This window comes from Ooceraea biroi, chromosome 8, assembly GCF_003672135.1.
Source record: "Ooceraea biroi isolate clonal line C1 chromosome 8, Obir_v5.4, whole genome shotgun sequence".
NCBI classification, from domain to species: Eukaryota; Metazoa; Arthropoda; class Insecta; order Hymenoptera; family Formicidae; genus Ooceraea; species Ooceraea biroi.
Genome location: NC_039513.1, coordinates 2,217,388 through 2,242,707, shown reverse-complemented (window position 1 = coordinate 2,242,707; position 25,320 = coordinate 2,217,388). Strand labels below are relative to the sequence as shown.

At 37.6% G+C, this 25,320-nt stretch overlaps 5 protein-coding genes across 9 annotated transcripts; 2 read left to right on the top strand and 3 right to left on the bottom strand.

Annotated features, from left to right (window-relative positions):
- Window positions 1-2,369: 2,369 nt before the first annotated feature.
- Window positions 2,370-5,136, bottom strand: LOC113562388. 3 transcript variants are annotated; one of them, XM_026971804.1, is made up of 4 exons: window positions 3,511-3,681; window positions 3,203-3,224; window positions 2,722-2,872; window positions 2,370-2,636 (listed from the first exon to the last, which is right to left on the bottom strand). In XM_026971804.1, the coding sequence occupies exons 1-4, from the start codon at window positions 3,530-3,532 to the stop codon at window positions 2,439-2,441; spliced, it is 393 nt and encodes a 130-aa protein (XP_026827605.1). In that variant the 5' UTR covers window positions 3,533-3,681; the 3' UTR covers window positions 2,370-2,438. The 3 variants fall into 3 exon arrangements, with proteins under 3 accessions (XP_026827605.1, XP_026827606.1, XP_026827604.1); XM_026971805.1 differs by having other exon boundaries at window positions 3,203-3,258; window positions 3,511-3,603; XM_026971803.1 differs by lacking the exon at window positions 2,370-2,636 and adding an exon at window positions 5,019-5,136 and having other exon boundaries at window positions 2,724-2,872; window positions 3,511-4,011.
- Window positions 4,032-5,003, bottom strand: LOC113562387. Its single transcript, XM_026971802.1, has one exon. The coding sequence runs from the start codon at window positions 4,932-4,934 to the stop codon at window positions 4,110-4,112; it is 825 nt and encodes a 274-aa protein (XP_026827603.1). The 5' UTR covers window positions 4,935-5,003; the 3' UTR covers window positions 4,032-4,109.
- Window positions 5,137-5,400: 264 nt separating the features above from the next.
- Window positions 5,401-8,167, top strand: LOC105287358. Of its 3 annotated transcripts, none has more exons than XM_026971720.1 (4): window positions 5,401-5,518; window positions 6,526-7,026; window positions 7,313-7,334; window positions 7,665-7,813. In XM_026971720.1, the coding sequence occupies exons 2-4, from the start codon at window positions 6,530-6,532 to the stop codon at window positions 7,722-7,724; spliced, it is 579 nt and encodes a 192-aa protein (XP_026827521.1). In that variant the 5' UTR covers window positions 5,401-5,518; window positions 6,526-6,529; the 3' UTR covers window positions 7,725-7,813. The 3 variants fall into 3 exon arrangements, with proteins under 3 accessions (XP_026827521.1, XP_026827522.1, XP_026827523.1); XM_026971721.1 differs by lacking the exon at window positions 5,401-5,518 and adding an exon at window positions 7,901-8,167 and having other exon boundaries at window positions 6,873-7,026; window positions 7,665-7,815; XM_026971722.1 differs by lacking the exon at window positions 5,401-5,518 and adding an exon at window positions 7,901-8,167 and having other exon boundaries at window positions 6,934-7,026; window positions 7,279-7,334; window positions 7,665-7,815.
- On the top strand, window positions 5,534-6,505 carry LOC113562363. Its single transcript, XM_026971719.1, has one exon. The coding sequence runs from the start codon at window positions 5,603-5,605 to the stop codon at window positions 6,425-6,427; it is 825 nt and encodes a 274-aa protein (XP_026827520.1). The 5' UTR covers window positions 5,534-5,602; the 3' UTR covers window positions 6,428-6,505.
- Window positions 8,168-21,086: 12,919 nt separating the features above from the next.
- Window positions 21,087-23,294, bottom strand: LOC113562466. Its single transcript, XM_026972047.1, has one exon. It carries the CDS (start codon window positions 23,292-23,294, stop codon window positions 21,087-21,089), a length of 2,208 nt encoding a protein of 735 aa, XP_026827848.1.
- Window positions 23,295-25,320: the final 2,026 nt, after the last annotated feature.

Below are 25,320 nucleotides of genomic sequence, written 5' to 3'. Positions count from 1 at the left end.
CCACAGAAACGTAATGAAATAGCTCGAAAAATGGAAAAGGAAGCTATTTATGTCTCTTCTTCGGAAGCAGAAGGGCAGTTGAAAAAGCTAAGCCAACCCGTGGACAAGCTGCAATAAAGAATTGTAAAAAGACCTCTTTTTCATGATAAATTGGACAATTCTAGTGACAATGGTAATTTCAAATTTTTGTATTACTCTTACTTCTTTAATATAAATTTTTATTTTTATTAATAATATTAACTATATATTTTATAGAACATGCAACAAAAGAACAAAACGCATACCATCTCCTCCTGCATACGTCTCACCATACACTGATGACCAATGCATGCAATATGTTAATGATACACTACGACAAATGGACCGTATGTATCTTTCTCTTTATTAAGTTGTCTCTTGTCTCTTTATTTAAAGTTGTGCAATCCAAATAAATCCACTTGGTAATGGCTCTTATATATTTAATCTGAAACAATAAATAATATATTAACATTTAAAAAATATATTTTTTTAATATAAAAATATTTTAAATTAATTTTATGTGTGAAAAACACTCGTAGTTATTAATTTATCTAAATTTTTTATTATTTCTTTTTAAATAATCTTTCTTTTGTTTATACTTTTTGCAGAACATTTATCGGAAAGTTCATCATCTTCATCAATTAACGATGAGGAGAAATTAGAAAATAATGTCAATGTTATTCGTAATGATTTTAATAACGTTAATGATATCAATAATGATAAAAATAATGTCAATGATGTTAATGCTGTCAATGATGTTAATAATGTGAATGATATTAATGTTTATAAAATACAAGATGATGAATACCACAATTGCGGTATGTATTATGTTACTTACCTGTGACATTAATTATTTACGGCATATATAATTTATGGTTGCACATTTTTGTAATTTGTAATCCTGTAAGAAAAAAGAGAACAACGTATTTATATTTATAATATACTTATATGGTATTATTATATTATGTAAATATATTATATTATATATAATGATATTATATCATGCAAATGTTTTTATTTTCTATTTCATATATAGAAGCTTGTCGTACAACACAAAAAATAATTTTAGAAGCATGCCAAAAGACCGAAAAAAATTAGATTACGTAATAAATATGATTGAAAATAAAGATGCTGCTTCTATAAGTATTGAATGTGGCACAAAATTATTACCTGCTTTTCCCTTGGCGACAACAGAGGATTTTTCCAAATTTGAGGAGGAACTCCAACGAGACAGAGAAATTCGCAAACAATTTGTAAGTATTTATCTTGTTTTAAGACTGCAATCGAGTTGTTCTGGTAGTGAACAGTATTTCAAAATTGTTGTGTGATCGTGGGGTAGGATTCACTCACTGTACGGTTTCGCTTTTAAAACGATGTTTATTTTACGTGACGATGGGCCACTACAGTTCACTCGCGTACACCTACTCTTTATAATGTCCGTGAATGTGCGCGCGTACTCGACAACGCCTGGGGGATGTTCAACCCTGAGTCGGCACGGAACACTTCGCTCGTAACTCTGAACTTTTTAATTTTTCTCGACCACGTTTCAACAGGACTGGCGTAACGCGACTGACTCCCCCCCACCGTTCTCGCATTCGCGATCAGGGACTCGCCCCTTTTTCCAAAATTGAATTTTCATTGGCTCGCTCGAATCTAAAGAGCCGCGGATCGATAGAGACGTCGGCGGGCCCTAAGAGTAGAAAAACCGCGGAATAACAGAGACGGCGGCGAGCCTTAAGAGTCGCGAAGCCGCCAGCTTTGATCGACGCCGCTCGCTAGCTCCGCGCGATACGCGCGTATCCGTTTGTGGTCGAGCTGTTATTATATTCTTGACGGTTTCTTTTCCCTTTTAGCTACAACGTTGCAGCTAAAATATTATATTTGAATAGTGTACTATATTCAAATCAGGCGCGCTTTAACTAGCAAAAACAGAATCGATTAATATCGATATATTTGGCAAAATACCGATTTCCAAGCATCGAGTTTATTCTGCATCGGTTATTTCCGAATAGAAGCTTTTTTTAAACATCGCCCACCACTAATCTTTAAATTTAATATATATTTATATATATATTAAAGTATAAAAAATTTGTAATCAAGCACAATTTTTCTATTATTTCAGATTATATTGCCAGTAGCGAAGAGTGTACGTTGTACCAAGTACAAAAAGTGATTCAAGAATGGTTGCGGCATGCAGGAGATCGCATTACATATTTGAGGAAAAAAATCAAAATAATTAGCGTTATAATAATGTATACATAAAAGTATATTAACAAAGTATATTATAATTAAAACGAAAAGACTTTCCGGTACTCCTAATATTATATGCATAAATATATATTCTATATTTATATATAGAGGCTACGTAGCCTCTGAAAAAAAGAGAAATGCCATTTTTAATAATGAGACAAGTAATAATATTACCGACCATATAAAGAAATGGAAAGAACCGTACCATAAATCGCCACAATAAAACGAGCATTATACAAAGGCCGCTGACCTTCCTCGCGACCCCACCAAGTGTATGATGGTGTGAGCGAATCGCTCAATGCTTCTTTAAAACATAGATTGACCGCCTCCTTCAGGTTGAATCCACCGATGTAGCGGAAATAATTTACCTAAATGAAACATATATGCAGATTAATGTAATTATTCATAATTTAATAATAACAAAGAACACAAAATTTTTCTTTCTCTACTTACGGTATCAAAAAAGATATCGTCGGTTGCACCTTCAAAAGCGTCCATTTCTCTTATGGACGATATTGGCAGGATCCTTGGCTTCCGCACTTGATTAGGGCGATCCCGATTTCGCTGGTGCCTCACTATCTCTTCGAGTAGGGTATTCATCCTTCTGCAAACAGATGATAAAGAAAAATAAAGGTGATTATCATTTATTATTCACTCACTGAGATGACTGTCACTTATTAATATGAAATGAGTCAGAAAGTTGCAGCGATATTTAAACAGACGCTGCTAAGTATTATTAGATTTTTGCAAAGGAGAGAAATTACATTGAATAAATGTAATGTATGTTTGAAGATAAAAATTCATTATTTATAATATTATTATTTATAATATTATCAATCCAAGTGGGCAAAGTTACAGCGCGTATTTGTAGAATACTAATTATATTTATAAAATACTAATTCAATCCAATAAATACAATATATTGTATACTTACTTCAGTTCTGCCTCCATACGATCTAATCGTTGGTCACTTTTGTTACGCCACTCGTTCTTGCAATCATTAGATAATATTACGAATAATGAAATTTGTTGTGTGCATGTACAGAATATATTTTCAAATGAAGGTGTTTTTTTCTTATGTCTTTTAATAGTATGCAATGTCAGTGCTCTGATGACAGAATGGGTTCAGAGCGCTGACATTACATACTATTAAAAGACATAAGAAAAAAACACCTTCATTTGAAAATATATAAATTTTTATGTATTATCTGTTTTTACGTTTCGTTAATGTAGACTACTGACCTGTCATATCCTTGGCATTCATTTTCTCTTATGTTGCGCTGCACACTGTCCTGCGCGTCACATCGTGATTGGTGAGGATATCCTGAAATAACAACAGGCTGCATCATTCCTATTTCTGTTTGTCTTTGCACGTAATTAGGTGTGAATGTTGTGTAGGTGGTTTGTGTATGTGTGGGTTGTGTATGTGTTGTGTGTGTGGGTTGCGATACAGTGGCGGAATATATGTTGTTATATGATTGTGGTGTCTGTAGTTCTGTGTATGTGTGAGTGTGCGGTGTTAATGGATTGTTATCCGAAAGTAAATTAAATCCTGTTGTAGATTCGATATCCTGTAGTAGACTCGGTCCTGTATCCTCCTGCTCCATCGTCCTCCGCAGTTCTGCGATGTCGTCATCGATATCGTTATCTGGATGTTGTTTTGTCCTTCTTGGACCATCGTCTGAGGAAGTAGTTTTATAGCGCGACGGCTTCGCGATCACGCGTTTTGGTCGATCCATCTATCTGTAATTAAAGATAGTAGTAATATTATATTATATGCAGTACATGTATTTTATACTAGCTATAACGAAGAAAGGTAATATGCACAATGTGTGTGCATATTATGTGTGGTAATATGCTATGAAACATCTCAATCGTATTGGCATCTTATTGCCATGAAAATTGATACCTCCATTAGACATGATTTTTGCAATGTCTGCAACAAATCTTTCAAAGAAAACATTAGCATCTTTAGGCTTGTGTGGCCCTTTGTAAATACCTATCACTATAGGCTTCATATTTTTGATATTTATAATTTTACATTGAATGGGCCAAATAGTAACGGTACTTGATTTATCTAAGCTGCAGCCATCAGTGTTAAAATCTAATTCTAATTCTTTAATTAGAGAGATGCATACAATATTTGAAATGCTTTTCACAATTTCAGTTTCGACATCGAAATGAACATATTCACGAGGTTCTAACACAGATACAGTAACACGATTTCGTGGTGTATTGAGAAGCGTTCTAACATCTTTTGGCAACGAAGAAAAACAGGAATGTGTTCGAAGAAGAGATAATATACTATTACCTTGAACGTGTTTTAAATTGTTATTAACAAAACAAGATGCTAAACGATCGCGAAATGATGATTTTAAGAAATCATCATTAGATGACGGCAATACATCATTCATCTCAGAAACGCACGGAGAACAACAACAACAACAACAACAACAACAACAACAACAACACTCGGTATCCTTTGCAAATATGTCACGGCCAATGTCGCAATTCTCATTAGCGAAATTATTAATCGAAGAACTAGATTCTGCAATTGATGAGTCAGAAATATCTTGTGAAACACAAGTATTATACTTCGGTTCCCTTGTACTAACGTTACATGCAATAGAATTTTGTAAATGTACATTTCGTCTGACCTCGAACATAACCCTACGTCGTTGTCTTTTCGACAACGTATGCAGCGATTTTCGCAAAATGGATCTCTTAATATTATTTGTTTTCATAATTACGTGGTTCCTGGTTGATGTGCTGCAACTGGAAGCGACGTCTCCAAATAGCCTCGTCTTCAAAAGCACCAAAAAGCACAAGAGAATTCTTCGTTCGCTACGCTGATTCAACGATTGAACTCGGAATGATCTTTGAAACAGCGCGTTCGAAGTCCCGCGAAAGGTGTGACCAATCACAAACTTACGAAACATCAATCATCCAATCCGCATGTGTGAGAACCCGTTGCCACCGCCGTGATAATTTTAAAAACAAAAGTATCACGTCGCGCGCGAACTCTTACCGCCAAAAGCGGTGCTCTCGGATTGGATGATTGATGTTTCGTAAGTTTGTGATTGGTCACACCTTTCGCGGGACTTCGAACGCGCTGTTTCAAAGATCATTCCGAGTTCAATCGTTGAATCAGCGTAGCGAACGAAGAATTCTCTTGTGCTTTTTGGTGCTTTTGAAGACGAGGCTATTTGGAGACGTCGCTTCCAGTTGCAGCACATCAACCAGGAACCACGTAATTATGAAAACAAATAATATTAAGAGATCCATTTTGCGAAAATCGCTGCATACGTTGTCGAAAAGACAACGACGTAGGGTTATGTTCGAGGTCAGACGAAATGTACATTTACAAAATTCTATTGCATGTAACGTTAGTACAAGGGAACCGAAGTATAATACTTGTGTTTCACAAGATATTTCTGACTCATCAATTGCAGAATCTAGTTCTTCGATTAATAATTTCGCTAATGAGAATTGCGACATTGGCCGTGACATATTTGCAAAGGATACCGAGTGTTGTTGTTGTTGTTGTTGTTGTTGTTGTTGTTGTTGTTCTCCGTGCGTTTCTGAGATGAATGATGTATTGCCGTCATCTAATGATGATTTCTTAAAATCATCATTTCGCGATCGTTTAGCATCTTGTTTTGTTAATAACAATTTAAAACACGTTCAAGGTAATAGTATATTATCTCTTCTTCGAACACATTCCTGTTTTTCTTCGTTGCCAAAAGATGTTAGAACGCTTCTCAATACACCACGAAATCGTGTTACTGTATCTGTGTTAGAACCTCGTGAATATGTTCATTTCGATGTCGAAACTGAAATTGTGAAAAGCATTTCAAATATTGTATGCATCTCTCTAATTAAAGAATTAGAATTAGATTTTAACACTGATGGCTGCAGCTTAGATAAATCAAGTACCGTTACTATTTGGCCCATTCAATGTAAAATTATAAATATCAAAAATATGAAGCCTATAGTGATAGGTATTTACAAAGGGCCACACAAGCCTAAAGATGCTAATGTTTTCTTTGAAAGATTTGTTGCAGACATTGCAAAAATCATGTCTAATGGAGGTATCAATTTTCATGGCAATAAGATGCCAATACGATTGAGATGTTTCATAGCATATTACCACACATAATATGCACACACATTGTGCATATTACCTTTCTTCGTTATAGCTAGTATAAAATACATGTACTGCATATAATATAATATTACTACTATCTTTAATTACAGATAGATGGATCGACCAAAACGCGTGATCGCGAAGCCGTCGCGCTATAAAACTACTTCCTCAGACGATGGTCCAAGAAGGACAAAACAACATCCAGATAACGATATCGATGACGACATCGCAGAACTGCGGAGGACGATGGAGCAGGAGGATACAGGACCGAGTCTACTACAGGATATCGAATCTACAACAGGATTTAATTTACTTTCGGATAACAATCCATTAACACCGCACACTCACACATACACAGAACTACAGACACCACAATCATATAACAACATATATTCCGCCACTGTATCGCAACCCACACACACAACACATACACAACCCACACATACACAAACCACCTACACAACATTCACACCTAATTACGTGCAAAGACAAACAGAAATAGGAATGATGCAGCCTGTTGTTATTTCAGGATATCCTCACCAATCACGATGTGACGCGCAGGACAGTGTGCAGCGCAACATAAGAGAAAATGAATGCCAAGGATATGACAGGTCAGTAGTCTACATTAACGAAACGTAAAAACAGATAATACATAAAAATTTATATATTTTCAAATGAAGGTGTTTTTTTCTTATGTCTTTTAATAGTATGTAATGTCAGCGCTCTGAACCCATTCTGTCATCAGAGCACTGACATTGCATACTATTAAAAGACATAAGAAAAAAACACCTTCATTTGAAAATATATTCTGTACATGCACACAACAAATTTCATTATTCGTAATATTATCTAATGATTGCAAGAACGAGTGGCGTAACAAAAGTGACCAACGATTAGATCGTATGGAGGCAGAACTGAAGTAAGTATACAATATATTGTATTTATTGGATTGAATTAGTATTTTATAAATATAATTAGTATTCTACAAATACGCGCTGTAACTTTGCCCACTTGGATTGATAATATTATAAATAATAATATTATAAATAATGAATTTTTATCTTCAAACATACATTACATTTATTCAATGTAATTTCTCTCCTTTGCAAAAATCTAATAATACTTAGCAGCGTCTGTTTAAATATCGCTGCAACTTTCTGACTCATTTCATATTAATAAGTGACAGTCATCTCAGTGAGTGAATAATAAATGATAATCACCTTTATTTTTCTTTATCATCTGTTTGCAGAAGGATGAATACCCTACTCGAAGAGATAGTGAGGCACCAGCGAAATCGGGATCGCCCTAATCAAGTGCGGAAGCCAAGGATCCTGCCAATATCGTCCATAAGAGAAATGGACGCTTTTGAAGGTGCAACCGACGATATCTTTTTTGATACCGTAAGTAGAGAAAGAAAAATTTTGTGTTCTTTGTTATTATTAAATTATGAATAATTACATTAATCTGCATATATGTTTCATTTAGGTAAATTATTTCCGCTACATCGGTGGATTCAACCTGAAGGAGGCGGTCAATCTATGTTTTAAAGAAGCATTGAGCGATTCGCTCACACCATCATACACTTGGTGGGGTCGCGAGGAAGGTCAGCGGCCTTTGTATAATGCTCGTTTTATTGTGGCGATTTATGGTACGGTTCTTTCCATTTCTTTATATGGTCGGTAATATTATTACTTGTCTCATTATTAAAAATGGCATTTCTCTTTTTTTCAGAGGCTACGTAGCCTCTATATATAAATATAGAATATATATTTATGCATATAATATTAGGAGTACCGGAAAGTCTTTTCGTTTTAATTATAATATACTTTGTTAATATACTTTTATGTATACATTATTATAACGCTAATTATTTTGATTTTTTTCCTCAAATATGTAATGCGATCTCCTGCATGCCGCAACCATTCTTGAATCACTTTTTGTACTTGGTACAACGTACACTCTTCGCTACTGGCAATATAATCTGAAATAATAGAAAAATTGTGCTTGATTACAAATTTTTTATACTTTAATATATATATAAATATATATTAAATTTAAAGATTAGTGGTGGGCGATGTTTAAAAAAAGCTTCTATTCGGAAATAACCGATGCAGAATAAACTCGATGCTTGGAAATCGGTATTTTGCCAAATATATCGATATTAATCGATTCTGTTTTTGCTAGTTAAAGCGCGCCTGATTTGAATATAGTACACTATTCAAATATAATATTTTAGCTGCAACGTTGTAGCTAAAAGGGAAAAGAAACCGTCAAGAATATAATAACAGCTCGACCACAAACGGATACGCGCGTATCGCGCGGAGCTAGCGAGCGGCGTCGATCAAAGCTGGCGGCTTCGCGACTCTTAAGGCTCGCCGCCGTCTCTGTTATTCCGCGGTTTTTCTACTCTTAGGGCCCGCCGACGTCTCTATCGATCCGCGGCTCTTTAGATTCGAGCGAGCCAATGAAAATTCAATTTTGGAAAAAGGGGCGAGTCCCTGATCGCGAATGCGAGAACGGTGGGGGGGAGTCAGTCGCGTTACGCCAGTCCTGTTGAAACGTGGTCGAGAAAAATTAAAAAGTTCAGAGTTACGAGCGAAGTGTTCCGTGCCGACTCAGGGTTGAACATCCCCCCAGGCGTTGTCGAGTACGCGCGCACATTCACGGACATTATAAAGAGTAGGTGTACGCGAGTGAACTGTAGTGGCCCATCGTCACGTAAAATAAACATCGTTTTAAAAGCGAAACCGTACAGTGAGTGAATCCTACCCCACGATCACACAACAATTTTGAAATACTGTTCACTACCAGAACAACTCGATTGCAGTCTTAAAACAAGATAAATACTTACAAATTGTTTGCGAATTTCTCTGTCTCGTTGGAGTTCCTCCTCAAATTTGGAAAAATCCTCTGTTGTCGCCAAGGGAAAAGCAGGTAATAATTTTGTGCCACATTCAATACTTATAGAAGCAGCATCTTTATTTTCAATCATATTTATTACGTAATCTAATTTTTTTTCGGTCTTTTGGCATGCTTCTAAAATTATTTTTTGTGTTGTACGACAAGCTTCTATATATGAAATAGAAAATAAAAACATTTGCATGATATAATATCATTATATATAATATAATATATTTACATAATATAATAATACCATATAAGTATATTATAAATATAAATACGTTGTTCTCTTTTTTCTTACAGGATTACAAATTACAAAAATGTGCAACCATAAATTATATATGCCGTAAATAATTAATGTCACAGGTAAGTAACATAATACATACCGCAATTGTGGTATTCATCATCTTGTATTTTATAAACATTAATATCATTCACATTATTAACATCATTGACAGCATTAACATCATTGACATTATTTTTATCATTATTGATATCATTAACGTTATTAAAATCATTACGAATAACATTGACATTATTTTCTAATTTCTCCTCATCGTTAATTGATGAAGATGATGAACTTTCCGATAAATGTTCTGCAAAAAGTATAAACAAAAGAAAGATTATTTAAAAAGAAATAATAAAAAATTTAGATAAATTAATAACTACGAGTGTTTTTCACACATAAAATTAATTTAAAATATTTTTATATTAAAAAAATATATTTTTTAAATGTTAATATATTATTTATTGTTTCAGATTAAATATATAAGAGCCATTACCAAGTGGATTTATTTGGATTGCACAACTTTAAATAAAGAGACAAGAGACAACTTAATAAAGAGAAAGATACATACGGTCCATTTGTCGTAGTGTATCATTAACATATTGCATGCATTGGTCATCAGTGTATGGTGAGACGTATGCAGGAGGAGATGGTATGCGTTTTGTTCTTTTTGTTGCATGTTCTATAAATATATAGTTAATATTATTAATAAAAATAAAAATTTATATTAAAGAAGTAAGAGTAATACAAAATTTGAAATTACCATTGTCACTAGAATTGTCCAATTTATCATGAAAAAGAGGTCTTTTTACAATTCTTTATTGCAGCTTGTCCACGGGTTGGCTTAGCTTTTTCAACTGCCCTTCTGCTTCCGAAGAAGAGACATAAATAGCTTCCTTTTCCATTTTTCGAGCTATTTCATACGTTTCTGTGGAAAATAGTAAATGGTTTATAAAACTAAGGTAAATATTTCAGACATTTTGTAATATAATTCATTGTTGATAATTACCATATGGACCCGTGATACGTCGATAATTATGTGTATTCCAACTACTTTTGGGTGGAATATGTTTAATTATTGCCTTTGTCACATTTATTTCTTTCGGAGGCCAACGAAATGTTTGATGTTCAAAATTTATCCATGATTGTGGTACTGTCGAGCACCAATCGTCACAAAATGTAATGTAATACATCTAAAAAAATATTTTGTGAAAATGTATTATATTTACGTATTATACTTCAAATGTGATTTTTAAAAATATTTAATACTTAATATATCTTTTATACTCAATACTTACATTATATATGCAAAAGAGGCATTAATGTAATTATAACCGTTATAACAGACTTCTAAACCTTTGTTATTTATTTCTGTTGCAGATACTATTTCTACATCTAATGCGCGACTATTTGTCATATATATTTGCATATATTTTGAATTACAAGGATACATAGGTATCTGTTGAAGATCAAGATACTTTCTGCCCAAGACAATTGGATTTTCATCCTTTAAGCCGAGGTAGTTTATAAAGAAAATAGATCCATCTTTTAAATAGCAACAATTATTCGGAGATTTAGTTGTAAGTGTAAAATTTTTGAATTTCATTTTTGTGTACGATCTGCATAATTGAGTGTTTATACTTTCACATTGTAAAGGAAATTTTCTCCCATCTGGCTTTATAAGTAACGGCTCATCTGGAGCAGTATTGGAACTGTTATAATTATTTGTACATTTAATTATGCGTTCATGTATCCTATTATGTAATTGCGATAGCGGTTTTTCTGATTTACGCAACATTGTTTTTATAACTTTCAAATAGTTCTCAAATGGAAATGCGCTAAATGTATCAAGGGAACCATATGTATTAACATCTTGACAAAGATGAATTAAGTTGTGAACATTGTAGACTATATTATCTTCACCATATATAATAGTTTAAATGTTTGAACAAAATATATCAATAATTCATATGCATATGTATTAAGACGCAAGCAATCTTTTTCATGACACAGAATACGTATGGCAGTATGTAGAACACAGAAATGTTTAAAGTAATCTTCTTTTAAATAATTGCATAAAATTATGGGTCCCAAATATAAAAGAAACATTCTTGATTCCGTTGCCTTCCAACGATCTAATTCATTTAAACCTCGCGGGTGACGGGTAAATTCTATGGGTATAAATTTACGTAATGTTATTAAATCAATAGATAATGCTTTTATATTAGCTGCACGTAACCGAAATATGTAGTTTCCTTTAATCCATAAGTTCAGCATCTTTTTCATTACTCCTAAACATACCAAATGCATATAATCTAATGGAAAAGTGCGAACCATATCTATAGGCGAATCTTCAAAGGGTGAAACGGAAATATGATACTCTTCATTTTTCCGATTGCGGAAATCATGATTAGTTCTCAACGAGGCATTTTCATCCAAAAAAACCATTTTATGATTGTTATAATCACCTTCACAACAACATTTGCTACAACCAAAATATGCATTATGGCCTTTCGTTCCAGTAACAAAGGACTTTGCAGGAGCATCACAAATAACAGCTCTAATTTGTACATAATAAGTTTTATCTTTAAAAGAAAAACCTTCTTTTTGTAGGATGCGGTATTCATTACAGAATTCTTGTAAAAAATTGCTTGCATTAGCAGGTTTTTTATAACCATGATAGGCACCAATCAAAAAGGGTACTGTTATGAGTTCTATATTATAGATTTTACCAAGTATAGGCCATAATTGACTTTGCGAACTTTTAGAAAGCGGGAGGCCATCAATATTTATATCAATTTCGATAATATTATTTATATTTTGATAATTTTCCAATCTTTCGCGTAATGTCTTTTCTACACCGTAATAAAAAAACTGTCCAGTCCCACATTCACGTAGAACTATGTTTTTTAGGGTACCTAAAATAGTTCTGGCATCACAAGGCAATTCATTGTGACCTTCTTCCCGTAAAATGTTTAATAAGGCTGTTAAGGAGGTTTGCGTCACATTGTATTCAGTAGCCCAAATATGCAATCGTTGCTGCAAAGTGACTTTTTGTTTCTTTACATTATTATTTATTACACAAAAGTCTTCTGTACATTCTGTATTATTGTCATTTATATCTGGCATATCTGGGCTCATTGTATTGTGTGATTCTATTGTACTTAAATTTTGCTTTCTTGGAAGACATTTTGTATTAGAAAAATGATTATTATTATAATTTTGTTTTATAAGTAACAAACATCGATTTTGTTGTCTCCGAGATAAATCTCTAAATTTTTTTACCATCGGCATTTCATGAATTAATATTTTAATTTCTTTAGATCTATGTCAAAAATATTCTGTAAGTAAAATTTGATAATGTAAATAATGTAAATACTGTAAATAATATAAATAAAATATAAACATGACAAATAGTTGCACGCAGTTTTATTTTAGTTGTATTTTAGTTTCTCTATACAACTACACACACACGCACGCACACGCACACGCACAGAAAAAATAATTAATTAGTGTGAATATATATATGAATATGTGAAATGTATGTATTTGGAAGTGAAAAAAAATAAAAAAAAGGTCTTACTATCTTTGATACAAAAGAGGTAAACAAACAGCACGTTTTTATACAGAAGCATACTCATGTTTTAGTGTAATCAGTTCTATTTACATACTAATGTTGTCACATCTTGTGTCAGACACTCTGTATATGGTTAAATTTTGTATTAAAGATGCTTTAATTCGACAGTTTCATTTCGAAGAAGAGAATTACGCGTACTCACCTCAGTATGTAGTACTCGACCACGATATTTAAGTCTTAGTAAAGAAATTACAGATGTACTTGCCACAAAATACACAGCTGGCAAGGAAGAAGAGGAAAGAAACCTTTTAATAACCTGCAGACATCAAAATTGATTATAATTAAGTATTGGTCGTAATATGTCAGACATTATAATAAATATTTTTTTATATTCATTGTTCTTTTATAAAATAAATAAAATACAATTAAGTTAGCAACGCGGTTAAAATATGCAGAGGAAAAGAGACAACGACAATTGTAACTTTAAAAATAAGGTTTGAGAAGTTGTCATAAAGAAGTGATGATTGTAATTTTATTTTTGAGAAAATAATTAACTAGTACTTTTATGTATTACTTATATATTATAACATTGCAAAAATATTTTTAAAAAAGCGGACATAGAAAAATTAATTAAAAATCTTATTAATACGTACCTTTTTTGGGGGGACTAATTTTTGTACGTGTACATTCCAGTTTCGTACCTCGTTGAGAAGTGTTATTGGGGATGCACGTTTTCAATATTTAAAGAACACGAACAGTCGCGTGAGTGAGTGCAGAAAGAGATTTTATATGTTTATTAATAAAACATATTTTCATTTACACTGTACACTTTATATGTCAGACACACTGCACTGCAAAAAGCAAATAATAGAAGCTGCTTCAAGCTCAAGCAACAACGCGGTTAAAACGTGAAAACGATACAGAGAAGCAAGAGAGATCTTTATATGTTTATTAATAACGGAATACTAAATGTTTGTTTAACATTTGCATATGTTTATTTACTTAGATACGAAAAACTAAGAGCAACTATAAAAGCCAATATCATATCATTGAATCATGCGTGCATTAATCGTCGATAACGCCAACGCGGACGTCAAATGTAAAATAGATCTGTGGATCTGGCACCGACACTATAGTGTCGTTAATATATTAATATATTAAATATTAGTATATTAACGAACAAATTGGAAGAAGCCGAATCGATGAGCGTGTTCTCGATTCATTGTAAATGTAAAAAAAACACGTGTTTTTTTGCTATTGAAATAAAAGACGTTTCTTTATTTATCTTAAGAAACGAAAATTTATTTTACATATCGAAAATGATAGTCACTCAGTATCAGAAATGTGAAAAAAAACTGCTGCAACTTCTAAGACTTTCTAAGACGTCTTAAGGACGATTTTCTGACAAAGTCTTGAAAACGTCTATCTTAAAACGTCTTAAGGACGACTTTCTGACAAAGTCTTAAAGACGTCTATCTTAAAACGTCTCAAAGACGTCTTTCTGACAAAGTCTTAAAGACGTCTATCTTAAAACGTCTTAAGGACGACTTTCTGAAAAAGTCTTAAAGACGTCTATCTTAAAACGTCTTAAGGACGACTTTCTGGCAAAGTCATAAAGACATTTTTTTAAAGACATCTTAAAGATATCTTTTTGATAATAAATTTAAGATGTCTCTTTCACGACGTCTTAAGGACATCTTTCTGATATAGTCTTAAAGACGTCAGGTTTAAGACATCTTTAAGATGTCATTTCGACATGCATGTTGTCTGTAGTAACTTACTCGAATTATAATAACTTACGATAATTCTCTGCGTGTAAACGGGGTAAACCGATAATTCACTGCGTGTAAACGGGGTAAATTACTATAATTCGAGTAAGTTACTACAGAAGTAGTGCTCGTGTAAATGTAGTAAATGACACGTACATACTTCTTTGTACGTATGTATGCAAGCATGTCTTCCAAATATAGGTCTTTTTCACTGTACTATTGAACTATAGTGCAATAAGTAAGAGTGAGAAAAAATATACTTGTCTCACTTGTATTGCAGTGCAGCTGAAAAGAACAGACCTCATATTCATCTAACTGTAACTTATTGCACTAATTGAGCAATGCACCCGAAACGAAGACGCGCAAGCAAGCAAATTCATGTACAGATATACATGGTATATTTAAACCAATGGTTGAATAATTAAATTTTTTTATTTTAGAATCCGCAGCGTTTGCGACAAAAAATTAATACAATGGCCGTACGGATAAATAACATAAAAAAAAAATAACAACATCGGCACCCGCACGCGCCGCCGCATCCAAAGCATCTGAAATAACACCGGCACCCGCAACCGCACCGGCACCCGCAACCGCACTGGCACCCGCAATCGCACCGGCACCCGGACCGACATCGCTGCCGCCACTACCGCCGCCGCCGCCAGGATATGCGGCTCCACCGTGGTCATCCTGGCCCGGATACTCGCCGTCATGGTCATATCCGTACCCCTGGCTATATAGATAATCTCTCTCTCTCTCTCTCTCTCTCTCTCTCTCTCTCTCTCTCTCTCTCTCTCTTCACTCATTCACCCTTTCTCTCAGCTCTCGTCGCCGCTCATACGAGAGACTTCGCCGCGAAGGATATTTTGTAGTACACTTTCTTACTTTATTACTTACTTATGCGATTACGACGACCCTCGGCTGCCTCTTTTCTTTTCTTTCGCTGATAAAAGAAAGATAATTAAATGGCGCTCCCCTATTCGTTATTGTGCGACATGATTCCCGACATTAATTTTAGATTGATTTTGCCGACTTGCCTCTCTCCCATCCCTCTCCTCGCCCGCCAGCGACAGTAACTATTTGCGTTTATGTATGTTTATTGTAAAGTTGTCCACTTTATGTTAATGCCTGTAGAACCCGTGCAAGTGCGTATAATATATATGCCTATACACACGTGTATTATCTACTTATGCGAGTCGCGTACACCATTCATTATATGTTGCAAGCGTTGATATTATTATTATTATAATTACCATTATAATTACCACTATTTATAGAATTATACTAATATAAATATATATTATCATTTTTAATTGTATTATTATTATTGTTGTTATTTTAATTATGACTCCAGAGTTCGCAGAATCATCCGCGCGCAATTTCAGCTCTCTACATTCCACCTTCTGTGCCTTGATCTTTATTTTGTAATTAGTATCGATAATCGCTGCTCGCGTAATATTGTAAAAAATAAATTTGATCATGCGAATTGAACGGGACGAACAATGATGATCCCATGATAATGGTTCTGCGTGCCAGGCGCTCCCTACCTGTTTCACTCTCTCTCTCACTTTCACTCTCTCTCTCCATATAAGAAACATGTATATATATATATATATATATATATATATATATATACATGTTATATGTCATATACATGTTTATATACATGTGCATATTGTTGTTATATAGTATACATTGTTATATAGTATATACATGTTATATGTTATAATCGTATACAACATGTTTCTATATATAGAAATATGCTATATACGATTATATATGATGATGTATAAAATATTATCTCACAATTATACAAAATCACAATTTTACAAAAAGACAATGCACAAATTACTTTTCTACTTATTTTTAAATTATTTTTCTTATTATTTGTTCTACATATATGTGATCAGAAATTATACAAGAGAAAGGATGTATGGACATATATGGACATATTTGATACATAATTTTATGTTTCTATATAATTACGTACAGTTTTATATGATATATAAAAAATTTTTTACTGGGAACACATTACGCCAACTATAAAAATATGTAAAATGTAAATCTATATGAAAGAGTAAACATTCGACTTGTAAATGTGATTATAAATATGTTTTCAGATAACTTTTACTAATTCTTGAAGATGCGGACAATCAGGATATATATAAAATATAAAATTTATAAAATATTTGAAAAGAAAAGAGTAAGAAAAAAGGCAATATTTTTATTGCACATTAGAAGAAAGAAGAAAAATTCTGAACTAGTGCAACAATGGAACACAGACCTCTTGATTCGATTTAGCAAGGCCAAGTATCTTGAATAAATTACTTATATTGAATATTTATTTGTATAAATTTTGGATTTATGTGGTGTACGTATTATATGTTATATAAAAATAACATATCTTTTAAAAGAATATATCCTTGACATAAAATATTTATAAAATTTTAGAAATGAAATGGGCCCCTCCAGCGCCCATTTCCCTGAGAACGCAACCAACATATTATTTAGTCTCTCCGATTGCTTATACGGCTGCTCGCTTGTGTGCTACGTTGCCGCATATGTTAGCGTCGGAAAATTGGCATCTCTGTTGCAGAGCTCGTACGATTCACGAGTTGCGATTGACATACGATCGCAACGCCATCTATTACCATATCGAGGAACTAATTTAGTACTCCATTTTACTCTTGGCCACGATTTACAGAAAAATATATTCACGAAATAGTAGCGTACAAAACTCTCTTTATTTACACTTCTGAATTCACTTCTGAAAGCATCCTCGTATTTCTTCATTGTGTCTACACACCGCTCGACAGCGATTTCGTGCATGCAAAGTCCATAACTTTCGTATTAGACAAATTAATTTACGAGGTGCGTCAACAAGCAAAATAAGAAAACTGGAAGTTTTTAACTTTTTCCCGTTTTGAGTATAAAGTCCTGTCGCGCGGTGTGTCTTCCTATGTATACTTTATTTGTGGAAAAGGATTTTTTATTCTGCACAATCAATAAAGAGCATTTTGTGTGTTTCGGTTCCTCAAAATGTCTCCTATATTGTCGGTAATACAGACGACTACAGGATCGCCTTAAGAATTTAATATATCATGGTTCGCGTCCCGTTAATTATTTTTTATTTTTTTTATTTTAATATTAAAGATCTTTAATAAGCCAATAAAAATAATATATCTAATTTAAAATACGAATATTGCATGATTACTATTAAAAATATGAAGAAATATAAAGTATTAGTAACAGGAGCACATAGCAAGTGTGGGAACGTGGTTGGTTTATTCGCTCGGAGAAGAAAATGAGGCAGCGAATATAATAATTTATTCTTTATTATTATATTCGTAGTAGATAATTTATACAGTTGTCGTGACGCCGTCGCGTCGTGGTGAGGAGTGTTGTAACGGCGAGTTGCGCCGTATCTTCGACGAGAGCGGAGCTGGAGTTGTCAGGAACGTTGGCTGCTGCTGACTGCCGTCGCTCGTCGCCGTGAAGTCTCCTTTTATAGGAGGCAACGCCGGTGGCGGCGCTGATGTCGTGGAAGTTTAGTGGCCGCCTAAGCGGCTTGGAGAGGCGGTGGTGTAGCCTCTGCAGGACGGGTGTTAGACCTGCCGTCTCTCTCTGGAAGAGATGTGGGGTTTTGTCAATGTCACCAGGATGGGACCCCACTTCCCGTGGTCCCGTGGTCGTGACGGCGACTCGTCACTGGAGACGGCTACCCAGTAGATGTTCGTCTGGGTAGAGACGTTCTCCTTTCCGGCTGGTGGCGGCCGGATTCCTGGTGAGGGTGTCTCCGACCTCTTCCTTGCGCGAGGACTGGTATCACGGCGGACTCGGATGTCCCACACGGCCAGGGTGTCCTTTGATGGTCGTGTCCGCTGTGGTGGAGATAACTGTATCTCCCGTAGTGCCCACGGTAAGATGTCTTCGCGGACTCTTGGCGGTGGTTCGTCCTCAAAGGTGGAGAAACACCCTGATGTCTCGACTACCGGAGATACCGGTGTTGGAGCTGGCCCTGGTGATGGAGATGCTCTGGTCGCTGGTGCTGGCGATGCTCTCCCTGCTGGCGCCGAACTCTGCTGTCGTTGCTGAGGAAATCGAGAAGCGGGGATCTGGACCGCCGAGATGGCCCGAATGACCGGCTTTCTCCGACGAGGTACTGTCGCGAGTATTGGCTCCGGTGGCGTGGTTGATAAAGCTCCAATACTTCGCCCTGGTTGTAGGTTGTCGGCAGGAGTGGGTACTACGACTGCCGTTTGAATCGGCCTGCGGTGGACTATCGGCCTTCGTGGTCTTGTTGGCTTTCGCTCCGTGCTGTATTTCTGGCAGCGTTTCGACTCGAGTGCTCACGATGGAGAGCGAGTCGAAGAAGACACTCGAGGTCCTGCCGCGCGGTCTTATATACCGCGCCGGCCGACTCTTGCGCGCGAGTAAGCGAGCTGGCGCTGCGACGCCTAGCGGCGCTCGCGGAACTACGCCGCGTGAGCGGTCTCGCGCTGCACGCCGGCTAGCGTGTATGTAGCGGCGGCTGCCGCTCTGCAGGCGCCAGCCGCTACAGCAAGTAAAGAAGTAACCTTAAATGGTAGTAGTACGAACCAACCAATAATGATACTAAGTTATAAATTATATTTCCTGTTAATGAAATAATCCCCAATCAACACTTCGTCCACTGTATTATTCAATCTCAACAAATGAAGTATTAAAATTATTAATTTAACCTTATGCATTGATTATTTAATTCATTCAGTTAATTAATATCACAACAAAATTACCTTTTTAAAAAAAGGTACAAAAAAAGCGCCAAGTATACGCGCCTGAAGTTTTTTCAAAAAAGGACTCTACAAAACTATGATATGAACAAATTGCGCCAACTACAATGGGTATTTATGCAAACCAGAAAATCTATTACTTTATTATTACTCTTTGGCCGATATGAATATCACTGAATGTTGATTCTGATTTAAGACCATCTTAAGTACAATTATAAGATATTTGAAACCAATCACACAGTCGTATTAGCATCTTAAGACATTACTTCAGATCGTCTGGAAATAAGAATGGACTATGAATACTAGCCTTTGATATTAAAAAATAAAGGACATAATAATATTAAGCAGATATTTTTATACGAATAAATATTTTAGTACATAGAAATATATTTCGGCGATGCGCAGCCTCAATTACAAGACGCGCCAGATGAGAATCCCCAGGCAGGATGATAGGATGCTTTTGATCTTCAGATAACACGGAATATTTGAGACGACCTCCAACACGGAGAATGCCGGTTTCGTTCAAGAACGGAGTTAGCTTCGCGATAGAGCTGCGTGCGGAGAGGGGAATTCGTTTTCCGATTGCTTCGATTTCCTCCTTGTAACAGCCATTTTGTACCAGCCGAATCAAGCCGAGACGTGAAGCAGCTAGTTTTGAGACTTGAAGAATAAATGGAGTGTCGGAATCATGCATCTCAGAATTCCGTTGAGACGAGAAGCGCAGCCAGCGACGACACCACGAAGCAACCCGAATCAACTTCGTTAATGAAGAAAATCTCTTGATCACAGAGTAGTCTTCGTTCTTCTGAGTCGTCGAAAGCGCGAGGGAAGTAGGTTGGGAACGTCGCTCGGGCAGTTCACAAAAAGAAGCGTCTTCAGAAAAAGATGGCCAGGAGTCCGACTGATTTGCAACCATGAAGGGCCATGCCACCAGAGTCGATGCGTCACCAGATCCTTTGGCGAAATTCCTCTTGATGCACAATCGGCTGGATTATCTATTCCGGGAACGTGATACCAAAGAGCTCCTGGCAAGGACGTTTGAATCGAGCTCACCCGATTGGCGACGAAAGTTTTCCAGGAAGATGGGTGACCCCGGATCCATCCTAGCGCAACAGTTGAATCCGACCACAAATGGATGGGCACCTCTTCCAATTGAAGAACTTGGCGAACATGCGAAGCGAGTCGAACGAGAAGTGTTGCAGCGCATAACTCCAACCGGGGCAAAGTTATCCGCTTGATGGGTGCTACTCGGGTTTTGGCAGTGATCAGTCTCACTCGGATGCCTTCAGAATCCTCGGTTCTTAAATACAAGACGGCGCCGTACGCTCTCTCCGATGCGTCCGCAAAACCGTGGATTTGAATTTGCTGCTTATCCTCTTCGATCCCGCCCGCCATCCACCGAGGAACTCGAATTTCTTCCAGGACATGGACTTCCGAAAAATATTCTTGCCAGTGACGAGGCGTCATCGCCAGTAAGCGGCGTGTCCCAATCGATTCCAAGTAGCCACGTCGACTGGAAATAAATCTTCGCACGAACGGTGGCCGGACAGAGCCATCCCAGAGGATCAAAGATTTTAGCGGAGAGCGAAAGTGCAATTCGTTTCGTGATGACTTCTACCGAAGGTAACTCCACCTTGAATGAAAAGCTGTCATCAAACGGATGCCATCGAAGCCCCAGCGTTGACTGACTTTCTCCGGGTTGCCACCACCGTTCCTGTTGCAAGCGGTCTTCTACGGGAAGATCTTCTAAGATAGTAGCATCGTTAGCCGACCACTTCTTCAGCGGAAACCCGCCCGCCTTGCAGATACTATCCAGTTGATGCACAACTTCGCGGGCGCCAGCAAGAGTGGATGCACCGGCCATGACGTCATCCATATAAATTTTCCGGCGAAGTGCTTCGGCTCCGAGAGGAAACCGGTGACCTTCGTCCTCTGCAAGCTGACAAACGGTACGAATGGCTAAAAAGGGAGCACTGGCTAGACCGTAAGTAACAGTGTTCAGTTGAAATTCTTGAATCTCTTCGTCGGGAGAGAAACGCCAAAGGATTCGCTGTAAATCACGATCTTCAGGATGGACAACGATCTGACGATACATCTTCTCCACATCAGTAACTACGACATAACGATAACGGCGCCACTGCAGAAGAATATCGAACAGAGCAGGAAGCAAACTGGGTCCGGCGTGTAAAAGTTGATTTAACGACGTTCCAGAGGGCAAGCTGGACGAACCGTTGAACACAACCCTCAGCTTCGTGCTAAGACTTGATTCACGCAGAACTCCGTGATGTGGCAAGTAACAAACCCTCTCCAAATCTGAACCGGCTACAGAAACTCGGGTCATGTGTCCAAGGTCTTGATACTGTTGAAGAAACTCGACGTAACGGGAATGAAAACGACCATCTCGTTCAAAGCGACTTTCCATCTGTCGTAGTAATCGCTCGGCGACACGACGAGTACTCGAGAAATCCAGCAACTGCGAGGAGACTAGGGGAAGTCGAACGACGTAACGTCCATCAGCCTGACGGAAGTGTGTACGTGCATAATGTTCTTCACATTCACGCTCTTCATTGGTTAGAGAGGGAGCAGCTGAAGGAACCTCCTCTTGTTCCCAGAAACGGCGCACAATATTATTCAGATCTTCTTCGATCCGACATCGAAAGCTGAAGGAACCTTGACACGGACCGAGCGGAGAAAGATAAGGAGGCGGATCGGACGAGTCAACGGCGCCAGTCAGCAGCCATCCCAGGGATGTATTTTGAGCCACAGGTTGAGTCACGTCACCTCGCTGAAGTCCGTTGACGATAATGCAGGCGTAGATATTCGCTCTGAGAATTATATCCACTGAGTCCGATTTGTGAAAATCAGGGTCTGCAAGCTCCAAGCCTCGAAGATGCAGCCAGTCCTTCGCATTAACCTTGAATCCTCCAGCGTAAGCGGTCAGCCGGGGTAGAATGAGCGCAGATATCGCCAGGGAAGGACCAGGAAAGCGTGGTGAAATTGTCAGCGTGATGCGCCCCTTAGAGACAGCGGCCTTAGATCCGCCGACACCGAAAATCGTAACCGAAGAAGCCGATCGAGGTAGTTTCAGCGTCTGTGAGAGCTCTTCTGAGACGATTGAAGTTTCAGAACCCGAGTCAACAAGTGCTCGTGCCTGATGCCAGTCTCCATAACGATCGGCGACACGTACCCGAGCCGTAGCCAGAAGGACGACAGTAGACTTCACAGGTCCTTTTCGAGTGACGAGAGACGTCTTACTACTTTCTTCGCGACAGGCGTCGTGTAGAGAAGAATGGTGACGGGAGCCGCAGGCGGAACACACCTTCTTCGAGGCATAATCGCTCAGCTTGTGTCGACCGAGACAATTGAAACAGAGTCCGTTAACATCCACTAACTGCTTTCGGTCTTGAGCACTCTTGTTCTTATAATCCTCACACAACATTACGAAATGATCCTTGTGGCAGAGAACACATCGGTTGCGCTTTGTGTCAGACTTCTCTTGTTTCCGGGCATGCAGACTGCGAGTAGATTTAGCGGAACCAGCTGAAGACGATGCATCTTCAGATTTAACTGGCAGCATTGACTCCAGGGCGTGCAGACGACGATCAAGGAACTGCTCGAGCTTTGTATTTAGGAGGGTCGGTGGAATCACTGATTGCGGTTTCCCATTCACGACGAGAACGCTGATCTAAGAGTTGGACAGCTAAGAACACAAATAGATCGTCGTTGCTCGACATAGATCTTCCGATAGACATTATCGAGGATATCGTTGACTTCAAGCAGTGAAGCAGTTTACGAGCTTTATCGTTCCTCCCAAACTGCCTGCCTTTCCAGAGGGAAGACTCTTTGGACGATCAATATTTCACTCTGAGGCTTCAGCAGAACGGAAAACCGCAAGTGATCAAAGTGACAAAGTGGCGGCAGCGAGTCTGCATATTACTTAAAAGAAAAGGGATGCCGTCGTGTTTCGTCTATGCGAAGAACTTTCAGGAGAAGAAATTCGACAAGCTTCTCTTTCCAAAGATTCTAAGGACGGACGATGCAAGCGAACCCTCGCTTGAAGAGATACCGCTCCCCGAAGATATCACCATGTCGCCGCTCGAATCCTCCTCGCAAATTCCCTCAGTGTTTGATTACAGTGACAAGGAATGGCATTCGCGAAGAAAGTCGCGCTCGAAGATGGACACCGAGGAAGAACAGCAATCCACTGGAGCAGGCGAATCCTCGGCCAAGCCGAGAATCCGAGTCAAACGCACGAAATCACCGTTGTATTTGTACATTACGAAGGTATATGAGTCGCCGGTGATCGCCATTCTCGAGGGACAAGTATGTATACCTGACAACATCGGGATACCCTTATGCCCGGACTATATGTCGTATCGTCCATCAGATTTCACGAAGTACTCAGGACCCATTAAACTCATGGAGGAGCTTCCAAAGCTACCAGTCTTCAATGGATCCACATACCTCCAGTGGAATCGTACATTCGGTTTCAATTCCGCAAATAGTACAGGTAATCTGACTCACGATGCAAATTCCGATGCATCTCAGAAGAAAAAGCCTGAGATTGGTGATAAACCAGACAATGAACCAGACAATGAATCAACCGCAGGCGACTCGCGGGCGTTTAGAGGCTTCTCATTTGTTCAGCCGAAAATTACAAAAGTTTCCATCAAGCTACCGAACATTACTGAGATATTAGCATCAAATAACGTTTCATTGACGGAGCCTGACACTCCGTACGCGGAGCTGAAAAAGATACCTTTTTCGGTACTAGTTATATCCGAGAAGAAATTAAATGAATCCGATAATTCCTCTGATCCGCTCCCCCCTCACGATGAAATCGTCGTGTTAAAATCCAGGGTTAACGATAAACCATCCAGTAATTTAACCGAGCACAAACCAACAGGCTTGCTTGAAGTGCTCAGAGGGCCGAAGCGATTGGATGAGGAACGTCCGGCGGATTTGAAAACGGAGAAGCCTAATGACGATGAAGAAGAGGAGAAGAAAGCCTACAATAATATTATTGTTGGCTTGTTAAAGAAAGTTAACAAGAGTAAGGAAGACAGAAGTGTTATCTTGCAACAGCTAGGAGATGCTGTCGACAAACTGGGAGCAATATGGGAGAGGAAAGAGAAGCAAAAATCGCATGTACCGCGGATCATCGATATTCAAGAGGCGGTCGCAGAACGCTGAATATCGAAGAATAATTGAAGCATTTCGGAAGTCGATCCCTTGCTGGCAAAATCTAAGGATGGCGTGGCGTCGTCTTGAACGAATGCTTGAAAGATCTGCACCGGTGAATCCTAGATTTGAAGTTTGAAAGGCCGCATTGCCAGTAGAGCACGATTGACGAATTCTTTCATCGAAAGCGACAAGAAGACTCGGAAGCAGAATAGAATTATAATAGAGACGTTCAAGGCACATTTTTTTGTAAAATCTCTTTTATACAAGAATCGGGGCAGCTATCGCTTGTGTTACCTCCTTTGAATTTTCAACGTTAAATACTTCAGTAACTGAGTTAGCGAAGTGAAGTCTGCTCGAAATTAAATGAAGATTAAAACTTTGTCGCTCGTTTTCGATCCGAGAGTGTAGCTATTCTTATT